Source organism: Haemorhous mexicanus, chromosome 10 (assembly GCF_027477595.1).
Source record: "Haemorhous mexicanus isolate bHaeMex1 chromosome 10, bHaeMex1.pri, whole genome shotgun sequence".
Taxonomy (NCBI): Eukaryota; Metazoa; Chordata; class Aves; order Passeriformes; family Fringillidae; genus Haemorhous; species Haemorhous mexicanus.
Genome location: NC_082350.1, coordinates 21,847,735 through 21,861,086, shown reverse-complemented (window position 1 = coordinate 21,861,086; position 13,352 = coordinate 21,847,735). Strand labels below are relative to the sequence as shown.

At 44.1% G+C, this 13,352-nt stretch overlaps 1 protein-coding gene and 1 long non-coding RNA gene across 2 annotated transcripts in view; one reads left to right on the top strand and one right to left on the bottom strand.

Moving 5' to 3' along the window:
- Positions 1–3,092: 3,092 nt before the first annotated feature.
- TNFSF10 (TNF superfamily member 10) lies at positions 3,093–12,802 on the bottom strand. The gene is made up of 5 exons (XM_059855763.1): positions 12,601–12,802; positions 8,881–9,033; positions 7,398–7,440; positions 6,593–6,706; positions 3,093–5,892 (listed from the first exon to the last, which is right to left on the bottom strand). The coding sequence occupies exons 1-5, from the start codon at positions 12,721–12,723 to the stop codon at positions 5,444–5,446; spliced, it is 882 nt and encodes a 293-aa protein (XP_059711746.1). The 5' UTR covers positions 12,724–12,802; the 3' UTR covers positions 3,093–5,443.
- The window catches only part of LOC132331875 (uncharacterized), a 40,880-nt gene continuing 36,476 nt past the window's right edge, over positions 8,949–13,352 (top strand). The window contains exon 1 of the long non-coding RNA XR_009487695.1: positions 8,949–9,084. This is a non-coding gene — a long non-coding RNA (uncharacterized LOC132331875). The remainder of the gene's footprint in view (positions 9,085–13,352) is intronic.

The following is a 13,352-nucleotide window of genomic DNA, read 5'->3' as shown; positions in this document are numbered from 1 at the left end:
CTCAGGGGACAGCCAGTGCTCTGAATCCATGTTGGCATCCACCTTAACCATAGAATCATGGAATAGTTTGGGTAGGAAGGGATCTTAAAGCTCATCCCATTCCTACCTCGGGATGCCCTCCACCAGCCCAGGCTGCTCTGAGCTCCATCAGCTCAGCAGGGTTTATGCCATTACCCTTCCACTGCTGCAGGGCTTTCCTGGAGGGTAGATAAGAGCACAAGTGTGATGTGACACAATGCTGAGCTACTCTTCCTGTGCCTCTGCATGTGCCTGTTTTCTGTAATTTGTGCCTTCTGTAATCATGCAAGCATTAGCCTTTGTGCCTTGTCCGTACCCTAATTTGGATGATATATATCTGCAGTTTCACTGGAATCAGTATTCTCATTCCTGCTCATGAACTGTGAGACAGTTTTGCAGCAAGTTACTCAACAGTTGCTAAATTTTATGAGGGATGGCTGCACATTATTGCAGTTGAAAAGGAGGAAGAGTCTAATGTACTCCTCACTTTGTCTACCCAACTGCATGTGTAGTTGTGTTATATGTTTCTGAATAAAAATCATGGGCTTTATGCCACTAAAAGACAATTATTTCATACTAGAACTGTGTCCCCAGTCTAATTTACATGACATTGCTTTATATTATGGAGGAGATGGCAACTGCTTAGGTGGTTAGGCTGCCAAATACCTTGCATTATTATAAGGAATTATCTCACTCCTTTTTAAAATTTCTTTTCCCTAATACATTCTCAGACCACTGATGTTAGTTGCAGGATGTTGATATTTACCAGAGAAAATGGCCCAAAGCTATAAATGTAACTTTCTATGTAGAGGGAATACTTCATGAAATTATTTTTGGTTTTGCTTAACTGTGTCTTGTCAAAAATGACAATTTATCTTTCTCCAGGGAGAGAAAAATGTTGGGGCTTTTTGGTTTTGTTTTTTTTTTTTTTTTTTTCCAGGAAAAGAATTAATTCTTTTCTAGAATAATAACTGAATTGTGGTGTGTATACCAAAATCAAGTACACAACAGTGAGTGAGCACCAGATCTGTACACTCCAGACAACCTGAGCTTGCAATGCAATGCAAGCTCAGATTTAACCCTGAATTCCTTGGGAGTTTGGTGTGTTTTGAGCCAACTGGATCCGAACTGGCAGTTGCACTTCAAATGCAGTAACACTGATCTCCTTCTTAAAAGGGTATCACGAGTCAAGGGCTCCTCTGGCTGCTTTTCCTGCATGGGGTTGGGTCAGGGCCAGAAAAAAATGCCATCTGAGAGAGAAGAAAGGCAGCTTTAGTTTTCTTTTTAATTTCTTTGGCAATTGCAGGCCAAATTTGGATGGAATTTAAAGATTTGTCATCCCACAAACACTGCACGATAATGGATTCCTGCTTGGGCCTTGCATTTGCTAAAGGACAGCGGTGCAGAGAGTGGTGATAGAAGAGGTAAGAACTGGGAGAGAAGATGGCTTTAGGCTCCCAAAAGTTATCTGCCAACCCCCAGCTGCAAGAACATTAGTTTCATGTTGCCAACAGGACAAGAGTGAAGGCATTGGTCTTAGAGAGAAAGGGGCCTGAAGTTAAGGACTTTTTATTCTATTTATCCACTAGCAGGATGTATGAGCAAACCAGATATTAAAAAGATAATTTAGAAAGCACATTACACTACACATTTACCTTTCATGGAACTCTTAAATTATTTGTGTTTCTCTTCAGTAGCTTCAAAACTGCATTGAGCACTGGAGATGAAATAGAAGAGTTTCTATTTGTGGAGCTTTGAGATTTCTCTCCGATGTTCCATTCTTTCAATTTTCTTCTTGTCCAGTAAAGTTCTAATTCTTGTTTATATCACTCTTTGTTGTCATGGAAATATCTGAAGGCTTTGAACCTACAGTCATTATGTGTTTATTGTGGAGAAGAAGAAACTGGAAAACAGATTGTAAGGTAGAAATTAATTTTAAAATGATGCACCTCCAAAACTCAGAGAAAAGCAAATCCAGGGTTTTTTTATTATATCCAAGGACAGAAGGTGTTTTGACTGCTGTTATAAATGTGGTTTAGAGCAGGAGGCAGCACCTGGTGTATGCTTTCAAAGGTTATGGTTTAGCAACTCTCATCACTGAGGAGTGCTGTTGGAATAGCAGTAATCCAGTTTAATAAAGTAAAACACAGAATGAGCTCAAATTACTTTACAGATGTTTATATAGCAGTAATATCTGCAAGCAGACTTCAAAACACTGCTAGTTTATTAATCAGCAAAGCTGTGCTCTGCAGTCACTAATTCTGAGGTTTAGACTCTGCTCACTGGGTGACACCTGGGCATTGTGTCCCTCTTCCTCAGGCTCACTCCCAACTCCAGAGAGAACACGATCCCTTGGTGCAGTGCTTCCCCCCCTGCCATGGGCAGGGACACCTTCCACCATCCCAGCTGCCCATCCTGCCTGGCCTTGGGCACTGCCAGGGATCCAGGGGCAGCCACAGCTGCTCTGGGCACCCTGTGCCAGGGCCTCAGCACCCTCACAGGGAACAATTCCTTCCCAATATCCCATCTAATCCTGCCCTCTGGCAGCGTGAGTCCATTCCCCTTTGCCCTGTCATTCTGTGCCCTGGTGAAAAGTCCTTTTCCAGCTCTCTTGGAGCCTCTTCAGGTTCTGGAAGGTGCTGTAAGGTCTCCCAGAGCCTTCTCTTCTCTAGGCTGAACAAACATCTTCTACCGTAGTTTGGTAATGGGTACAGATCAGATGTTTTGCTACTAAATAACAATTCCCAGTGCTTAAATAATTGCTAAAGCCCAGAAACATGAGAAGTACCTCAAGGGAAATGCTCAGAATTTTGTCCTCTGGTCACAAGATCATTTTCGGGGGTTTCTTCAGCCTACTGCTCCCAGATGCTGGTCACCAGCTGGGATCTGGAAGCCAGTGACATGGAATTACACAACATGGCATTGCTCAATGGCTTGCATTTTGTCCTTTGCATTGCAACCATCTCTGGCATTTAGTGGATTATATCTGATACCAATCAATGTCAGGGAAATGATCTAAGACAGGGTTGTCATGGAAGCCATAGGATGACACCAATAATCACTGTGAGACTAAATAACTATTCAGTAAAAACGTTTTATATAAAAGTCATGTAGAAAAATTTACAATATTCACGTTAATACAATCTATAAAAATTTGCTACATATGTCATTCAGCATAAAGTGAGATGAAAAGTGTGAGTCAGGACACAGCACAAACAGAACTTGCTATATTTTTCCATTCTTCTTTAAAGGTGTCCTGTCTGATATCCCTTGATAATGTTCCCCCAAGATAACATCTGGCATACATGCCTTCAGATCACTCAGAAAATTACTATTTGGTGTGATTCCTGTTGCAATATGCCCTGCATGCAGTGATCAAATCAGATAGCAGGGGTCAGTCCTGTGCTGAAAGCACCAAGCCCAGTCCATGTGCAAGGAGAACCTACAAAAGTCATTTCTCCAAGGTAGCAGACATACAGGTATGTAGGGAATGGCCCTGTTCTCCAGCCTTTCCAGCTGGAAGAAAATTTCTGAATTAAACACTGAAATCAGAGAGAAAACTGCAGAAATGTTTTCTGTTCTCTGTCCAAACAGATGATTTGAGAAGGAGGAAGACCAAAGTGTTCCAGTACATGGTGAAGAATTTCACATATTTGATTGCCACTGAACACAGCACGTGTGACACGGTTAAACAGCAGGCAGAAGTTAAACCTCATTATTTTCAGCTTACTCTGGTGTTTCTTGGCTCTCATCTGCCAAAAGGGTATTCCTGAAATTCTTCTCTTGCTGGTCCAACACAGTATTTAAGTGAGCCAAGGTCCCTGCTTGTCTGAATGTCCAGATGAAGACAGGGCTGTGTCTGTTAATCCCCTGCTGTTGGTGGGCAGGAGGATGAACCATGCCTGTTTACTGGTGAGGCCCATGTGCAGGGGCTGCTGTGATTTAATTACAGCATGCAGGTGAATGGGAGGGTTCCCACGGCAACCCCAGTGTATTCATACAATAGACAGCCAGACCTTACCCTGACATCACAAGTAACATTTGCAGAACTGTATTCCTTTCCCTCCTTTTTTTTTTTGCACCTTTCCCACTGATTCCTGCAAATCTGGGCAAAATGCATTCATGGTGCAATTTGCTATTCCTCCACTGACAATGCTACAGATGTGCTGATTTACACTACCTGACTTTTGCTGTGCATTGAGCCCATATAGTCTAAGCTTTCAAATCCTTTTAACACAAAATAGGCATTTTCATAGAGTTAAAAAATATGCTGTTCATTTTTAAAAAAAAAATGTATTTTATAAAAAACATTGTGGGAATTTTCCACCCATTCCCAAAAAATAAAATCAAATAATTATAGCATTATCTAAAGAAGCAGCATATTTGTAAGTACAGATAGTTGTGCCTGTTTTCCTTAAAATGTTAGTCATTGGGGTGTGTTATTCTACATTACATCCTACCAAACACAGACCAGTACAAATAAACATGGAAGAATCTTGTCATGCCTAACTTGCTGCAAACTTCTCACAGAATTCAATATTTACAGAAACCCACCTTTTTTTTTTCTGGAACCAGTTCTTGCTGTCAACAACTGTAACAGCAACTGCATTACTGAACTTATTGGGAGCCTAATGAGATGTCTGCAGCAGAGTAATTAAGTAAACAGGCACTGTTACAAAATGTTGATCAAAACACAGATTGATTTCAAAAGCTCTTCAGTGCCATTCCAGCAGCTGTTCTTATGTACAATATCCTGCACAAGACAAATGTGTTTACTCAAGACATGATCCTGGAGAATTCTTAAGCACATACTTAATTTCAAGCATGTGGATACCCTGGTGTAGTCAGACTGTTTGTGTGCTTAAAATTAATTAGGTGCTTAAGTGCTTTGTTAGATGAGATGAAGGTGTGCAGCTTCTGCAAATCTCCTGTTCAAAAAACTTCGGGAGGAATTCCACAGGCACTTGGGTACAGTATGTACAGTATGTACAGTGTGACATATTCAAAACAGGGTCCCAGTGGAGAGCACAAATAGAATCTGATATCCAGTCTCAGCCTTGAGCAGCTAGACCTGGAGCATCCGCCATCCCTCGTGCCACAGCCGAGCCAGCCTGGAGCATCTCTGCTGCTGGTGAGCCCTTACCTTGCCAGGGTTCTGGTCAGAGGAATCACCTGAGGGCTGTGAATCCCTCACACATTCCCAGCCTGGCTGCCTGTGCCTGCACAGAGCATTGCCACAGCCAGCTGCTGCTGCTCTTCCTGGCTGCTGGGACAGAACTTGGCATGCGTGAGTGAGCTGTGAGAAAGGGCAGTCTGCTCGTTTTGGTATTGATGCAGCTTTTGCTTGTGATCCCCTATTTTATAGGAATTTAAGCTGTTCCTGACTAGAAAAAACTGGGCCGTTTGGGGTCATGATTTTCATGTTCTAACTGATCATAAAGGCTCCAAAAAAACTTGCTTCTTTGTCCATGTCAACTATGTCACTGTTGCTGACAGAGACAAAAATCCTGTCCTCTCTCTTCAGCTGAAACACACCACCTTGATAGATGGAATAAAGTCCATATTCTGCCTTTTTAGACCAGCAGCTTGTCCTTGCACTCTTCATGAGCAAAATGGGCTCAGGGTAATTAGTCAGTTTGTAAACATACTGGACAAGCTGTTTGGGGTTTCTGATTTGTCCCAACAAGTCTGAGTCCTCGTTCTCGTTTTCACGGAAGCGAAAGTAAATTTGTGAGTAGATGTAGTAAAAGCCTGTCTGGGGTATCACTAACTCGCCATTTCTCAGCTCCACGTTGTAAAGGAAGGAGTGGCCTTTTCTTGATGATTCCCAGCTGTTTATTTTGTGTCCAATTCCTCTTCTGGGCACGGGATTTACTTGCAAAAAAAAAAAAAGAGAGAGAAATGTTAAGTTAAAAAACAGGTAGGGAAGTCAAGTGTCTGCTAGCTGAGGAGCCTGGTTTTTCATAACAGAGTAAGGAAACCTGCTCTTCTCAGCAGTTCATTAAGTCCATTCCCACAACAATCTGATGGTCCATAAGTAAGCTTTATGTGGAAAAGAACATTAACTGCCTTTATTTTTAATACTTGTGCTCCCAAATAAGGGGGGAAAATTATGTTTTTATTTAGTAACAAAGTTAAAATATCCATTAGTGTCTGATCCCCTCTGAAGCTGCAGAAAGCTGAGCAAGCCCTTCATTAACATGGCCTGAATGTCAAGTCTCTCTCTTGTCTGTCTCACATTTCTAATAGGTCTGTCACCATAGCAGCTGGGACTTGCACAACCAACAGAAGGAAATGAAAGAGAAGAGGAAAACTTAACACTAGGAAGGACATCTAAAGTTCTTTTTCCCCCTAATGAGGGTTCCAAAAGAAGAGCTAGGGAGGTACCCAGAGGAAATGGGCTTTCTCTCTGTTTGGTGGGACTTAGCAGAAAAAACCCAATGTCTGGGACAAGACAATTTGTTTCCTACTACTAACTCAGGACAAGTATTAAAAATGGTTTTGAGGCTAGCAATGGGAGAGTAATTTAATTAATTCAGTGATCTTTAACTGTGGTTAAAGGTTTACTCCTTACTGCGTGGGGACAGGGAGCTCCTCCTGCTGCTGCCCGTCAGGTGCGCCGCGATCCTGCGGGTGGGACCGCGCGGCTGCTGCCCCTCCGTGTGTGGCAGTGTCAGAGTCCTCTCAACTAGAAGGAAAAAAAAACCCCACATCAGAAGCAAGGGCTTTAGAAAGCACATCTGTTCCACCTGACTTGATTTTGAGGAGTAGCTATGTCACTTTTTAATTGACTGAATCGTAGAGTGATGGCTGATTGTTGGCTAATAAGGCTCAAATTCTGCTTTCATGCTTGCTCATGAAATGTCTTTATGTGCTTCTTTATTCTTTATCTCCTCCCTCTGCCTTCAAGTTACCAACAGACAAAAAACTCCATAGTACTCAATTTTATGGTTAAATATTCCTAATCTCCCTGTGAATTTCCACTTGTAATGCTTTCATGCAGCATCTTTAGTGTGAGCTTCAGCAGACCTGTTCCTTAACTGATCTCTGCAGCTCTGTGCTGCATGTTCCAGGAGCTGGGGTACTGGGAGGGCTTTTTAAACATCCCCCATACACATGGGACTGAGATCCAGAGGCTGAGTCCTCTGCATGCACCCTGGTTACCTTGCTCTAACCACTTGACAGTAATTCTGGCTTCTGAAAAAAAATTACCTTCTAGTAATAAGTAATCATTTTTTGATGACTTGATGCCAGTACAAAATCTTAGATCATACAAGGATTTGATGCCAGTTTTCTGCACTTTTAAAAAATCAAGTCATTACACATCAAGTGCCACTAGCAGCTCCTTTTTATCACAGATAATAAAATTATTACAATACCGTTGATTGCAGATATGTTTTCCTCGTAGCTTCTTGACATCATCTGCCAATAAACACAGTAAAAATGAATTAGCTTGTCAGCTGAGGCTGACAGGGGCAGGAAAAAAACACACCTTTTTTTACTTATGACTAAAGGGGCTTCTGGATTTGATCAACAAACAAACAGGGAAAAGAAACACCTATTAGTTTCTTGTAATAAAGAATTTGTATGTTTACATCTTTTAGGTGATGAAAGGCATGGGAAAACATTTTTAAGAGCTCAGGCATAAGTCTATTGAAAAATCTGAATTTCATGCTTCTCTCAAATAAGAGAAGTGTCCAAGCACCAACTTCCATTTGCAGAATATTTGGCAGTGTGAACTACAGGGTCTTGGATCTGAGAAATTAAAATAAATTTATTTTTATACCTCTACCTAAGCTCTTAATCCAGCATATTTCACTTTGTGCATTCCCCTTCTTCATAACTGTTTGCTGACTGTTGAAACAAACCAGTTTGGTATGGACAGTGGTGCAGCAGCAGCAAGTGTGGTGATGCTTTACCTGGGTGGCTAATAAGGCCTGTATTGCCAATTATTGATGGCTTTTGTCCTGCCACATTTCTATTTATCCATCTATCCTAATAGTAATAGTAGTATTATTGTAACTGTAACTTATTTCTGGCTCCCAGCCTACTTTTTTCTAAGCAATCAGGGAGCTAGTAGGTATATTAGATGTGTAAACATCCACCAACTAAAACAATGCTTTCTCTGTGCAGGACTTCAGGGACTTCACTGGCAGAGCTTCACCACAGGAGCTGAGATCTCTGAATACAAATAGAGAATCTGGTTTGGACTGCAAGAGCTGTTTTTGCCAGGAAATTTCAGCCAGGAGATAATTTCTGTGTATGAGCTTGTTTATGTGCTGATTTTGAAAGCCATTCCAGAGATTTTAGCCCCTGTGATTTTTCAGCCAGACTGACTTTGTTCTCTGTAGCCAAAATGATGTGTACGGTGTGTAAGTCGTGCAGGAGGTGCTCTTTGGGAAGGTGCTGTGCCCGATGCTGTGTGCCCACTTGCTCTTTCCTCCATCACTGCATCACACAGCTCGTGACTGCACCACTCCTTAGGCCCATTTGTACATCTCCCTGTGTTTCATTTAACCTCATTTTCTCTGCCCAGTCTCCCTGTATTTCCAAAGAGGCAGTCACAGCTCTGATAGCACCTGACCTGTATGGTCAGGCAGAAACCCTTTACCCTGAGGTATTTCAGATAAGCCAACCCATCACTGGAATTTGCTTAGTAAAAGCTGATAGTCTTTGCTTTAGTATTTCCTGAATGCAGTGAAACCACTTTTGTGGGTTGTTTTTCCCTCTGCCTCAGTGCAAGCACTGCAGCTGGAGCTGTGGCCTGACAATTGCTTTGCAATAAAACAATCTGAGCCTCCTTTATTCTGCTATTAGGATTCCTTCAGCTGTAACAACACCAAGCACACTGCTCCCAAATACCTTTTTAATTAACTTTCCCAGGTGCCACTTTACTTGCCAGCAGGGATCAGCTTCTCTGTCTTCACTCTCGATGAGCTCCAGGTTTTGGATGGAATTCCCGATCTCCTCCCCGGTGAGACAAGCGATGCCGCTCCTGGAGTACGAGTCCTGGAGCTGCAGCACAGGGAAAAGCCAGGAGTTTTCATCCAGGTGTTTGCAGCTGTGGTATGTCACTATATTCACTAAGTTCTAAGAAACACACTTTTCTCTAAAGTATGGTGCAAGTAGGGCTATATGAACAAGAGGATTTAATTCATCCTGATCTGACATATTTAAATATGAGGGCAGACCTCACATGCAAAAATATACTTGCATTATCTGCATGGGCATAAATCTGGTATCCAGTATTCAACTTAACACGTTTTGTGAAAATTCAACACCCAAATCCCTGATGTTGGAAACTCTTTAGATTCTCTAGTTCTGCATTAGAAACATTTCTTTAGCACAATATTGTTTTTTAAACAAATTATTGAGGATGAAATCAAATCCTAGAACTTAAAAGTATTTTCTATGCTGTATTTTCTGCCAATTGCTTTTATAATCCAGACCTTTGCTGTTATATATATCTGTACCATATTCTCCTCATATCCAGTTTAGGCTCTCTCCTAACACCATTTGTCCTAATAATCCAGACAACTGAGATGACAATTGAGTCCAAATAATATTATAATGCTGGATGTTTTTGACATGAAAATACCAAATACCTATCTGTATCCTCTAGTCACGGAGAAAACATTTTTGTTTTCTGCAAAGATTGAAAAGATTGGCAAAACTGCTTTTGGCTCCAAGGGAATGTGACTGGGAGGGTTTTCCTGGTGGAAATCTCTCTCCAAGCTCCCCGTGGATGCGACTCCAGCTGGCGCTGTTGGTTAATGCGGGAGCACAGGACCTGAGAGCAGCCCTTGTTTGCTTTGAATTGGGCTCCTGCTGCAGCAGCTACACACTGGTCAGCCTTGTGCAGCCAGCAAAGCACTACGGGAACTTGGAGAGGACAGCAAGAAACATGCAAAGCATCCAGATGGAATCCTGGCAGTAGCATTTAAATTTCAGTCTTTTGTTGTGTTAAAGAAGCTTGGTTTGGTTTGCTAAACAGATGCATTTTTTCCCAAGAGCACCAGTTTTTAGCTGTCCTTGAGACTGGGGTATGGAAAGCAACAGGTGAACTTTCTCCACTCTCCATGCCTTTCCTGGCTGTTAGAAAACAAAGGTGTTTAGGGAGAGATTTCCTGCTACAGGGGGAGGAGATTTCACCCCCTTCAAGTCCCACCTTCAGTTTGCAGCAGCAGATTCCACTGAGCTTCAGCTAGTACTTGAAATGATGTATTTTGTAGGCAGCAAAAGGAAAAGTGTGTTTGTGAGGGCTTTTGTGTCTTTGCCAAGGAGTGCAGTGGTATTTTTAAATCAGGTTTCAAGATCTCCAAGTGATTAATATTATGTGCTTATGAAGGTAAAACTACAGGCTCTGACCCATTTAACTACACAATGAGCTTCTATAAAAAAGTAGTTTGACGAGTTTAAGATAAAAAGCCAGACGTAGGCAAGTTGTGAGGTTACTGTTAAATCTCTTGTAGACTTGTTACAGCTCAGCTCCCAGCTCTGCCCTCCCATCTGGGAGCAAACAGCCCTCTGCCTCCACCTCACCTGCTCACTTTTCCCCAAAACAGCTTCACTGTCCTGGCACTGGAGCCTTACTTTGTGTGCAGTTTGAAACCTCAGGGAATGCAACCCTGCAGCAGCACATGATGGAACTGAGGGACGGCTATTTCTCCTGTAAGATTTACTCAAATGAGGTTTACCTGCAGCACTGAACCCTTTGAGGACACAACTCCTGCAAGAATCTTATCTTGTAGAGCCTCTCTCCTATGCTAGGAGTGCTTACTGGACTGTTTTTGAAAGAGAAGGAAGCCTGAGGTTGTTTTCCTTTCAGCCCTGTATCCTGAAGCATAAAAACTTTATTGTCTTAGTACTTCCTCTTAAAGCAAAACAGTTACACAAATGTCAAACTCCTAGTCCTAATCAGGTTACTACAGCTGTAGTGGACAAGCCCAGCTAGTTAGCAGCATGCTTTTTGTAAAGACAGAAATACCTGCTGTCTGTGCAGCCACAGTGATTTGGTGAAGGTGCAGAAATGCAAGTATTGGTGAACAAAAGAGAGGGAAGAAAAATATGCAGCTAAAAATCAGAGTTTATCTACAGAGATTTATTCCACATGCACCATGTGGATGTGGAGTATCAAGCTGTGTCTAGGTGAGTTTTTTCCTGTTTCCTGTGCACCAAATGGCAAATGCAGGAATATGTGGTTAAGGTACCCCCTCCAGAGCCAGCAGCGTTTGTTTGCAGTCCAGCACATCTTCACTTTGGACAGATTTATCCCTTCACAACAAATGCAGGCTTGTTATTCCTCAGGAACTGAGAGTTGTATTTTGGGCAAGTCCCTGGGATGTGGTTGTGTCCCAGGTGTACATGTTTGAATAGAAGGAAGGAAAAGATAAGTGTGGTTACTAATTACTTAGATTGGCACGTTTGTTAGCAAGGGACTCTGTATTGTGTGCATGAGCAAAGGAGGATGACTTTATATATTTTTCTTCATTAGCAATCATGTGTAACCTGATTTCACAAAGTGAGCAGATTTCAGTGACTCCCCCATTGGACAGCCACAGCTAAAAATTCAGCAGGAAAATCTGTTTTATACATTTTGAAAGTATGAGCACTGGCTCCTATTGCAGAACACTCCCTTTGCCTCACAGAGAATTCTGACATCTCAGAAGACTCCACCTATTAAATCTAATGTGGAATAAGTGCATATATAACATAATATGCATACCTACATTATTATTAATAATGTAATTAATTATGCACTACTGAGTGCTCATATGCAACAGTAACTTACATTTATGCAATACTTTCTGAAGTTGTGGATATACAGAACACTTACCTGCAGGTAGGTTTACCTGTGTGCCAGGAGTAGCAACATCCAGGCACAGCAGGACAGTCAATTTGGGGTAAAACACTCATGGAAATCCTGAGTAACAAGGGTCCTTGAAAAGCAGGACCACACACACTGGACTATCAACTAAATTCAACCTTCTTGAAGTGTAAATGATGTTTTGCAAGAAGAGGGAAGAGTTAAGCAGCAGCTGCCAGGCCTCAAGGGTGGCTGCAAGGAGACCAAAGCATCTAGACTACACAATGGGTTTTTTATAAGTTATTCTGGGGAATGCAGCGGTGTTTGCCGTCTGGTGCAGTTCCTTCAGGATTAGTCACAGTCTTGAAACCATGCATTATCCTACGGGAAGCATCCACGGGGCACTTGAGCTTTCCCCAGTCCTCCTCGGCGGCGCAGCTGACAGCGCCTGTTCCACCCAGCCCTCCCGCACCGCAAAAGTGATGAGACGGCGAATTTGCGCGCTAATGGGAAACACATTTCCTGCTAAAGCGCCGAACTTTGTTTCCTCGACTCTGACACTCCGTATCTGCCCCGGCTCTGAACTCTTTCCCCGCGCACACCCCGGCCCGGCTGCGCTGCAGACAAAGGGGAGCAGCGAGCGGAGCTCTTTGTCCGCGGGGGCTCAGCCCAGCCCAGCCCGGGGGTGCCGCTGCATCCCCCCGCCCAGCCAGCCGGCCTGTCCCGGGGACAGAGCGGGCAGCGCGGCTCCCCCCGCCGCCGAGCCCCGCACAGACCTGTCGGAGCTCGCTGGTGAAGTACAGGAAGGTGACGGCCACGCACACGGACTGCAGGAGCACGGCGGCCACCAGCACGGCCCCGCAGGTCTGCGCGGGGCTGGAGCCGCCCGCCGGCAGCATCCTGGGGCCGGGCTGGGGGCTCGGGGGGCTCCGGGGCTCACGGCCGCTGTCCCGCGGCGAATGCAACCCCGCGCCGCCCCGCCCGCCGGGGGATGGAGCGGGCGGGGCGGCGCGGAGGGACCCTCCCCGGCCGTGCCCTCCCTCCTCTCTGTTCTAGCCCTCCCCTCCTTGGCTCCCCTCCGCACTCTCCTTGCTTTCCCGCCCTGCATTCCCCGCCTGCCCGGGCTCTCCTCCCGGGTGCCGCCTCCCCGCAGTGCGGGGTCGCTGCGGAGATGGGCGGTCTCCGCTCTCAGCGCTGCTGGAGCATCTCCGAGCAAACTCTGAGAATTTGCCACCTGAGAAGGGTGGAAGCTATTTTTTTGAAGACATTAAGGCTACGGTTACGTGCGCAGAGAAACACGGGGTTTCCTGAGTTCAATTGTGTGACAGTCTTAGAATCACAGATTGGTTTGGGTTGGAAGGGACCTTAAAGTTCAGCTCGTCCAACCCCCCGCCATGGGCAGGGATGCCTTCCACTACCCCAGGCTGCTCCGAGCCCTGTCCAGCCTGGCCTTGGACACTTCCAGGGATGTGTCTTTGAAACATTCAATCTTCCACAGCTTCTCTGGGCAACCTGTGCCAGTTTTTCA

Coding starts and splice junctions, on each gene's coding strand:
- TNFSF10 (XM_059855763.1), bottom strand. CDS start 12,723: ATGCTGCCGGCGGGCGGCTCCAGCCCCGCGCAGACCTGCGGGGCCGTG. Junction 6,707..7,397: donor AAACATATCTGCAATCAACG/GTATTGTAATAA, acceptor TTTTCCTTCTAG/TTGAGAGGACTCTGACACTG. Junction 5,893..6,592: donor GAGCTCCCTGTCCCCACGCA/GTAAGGAGTAAA, acceptor TTTTTTTGCAAG/TAAATCCCGTGCCCAGAAGA.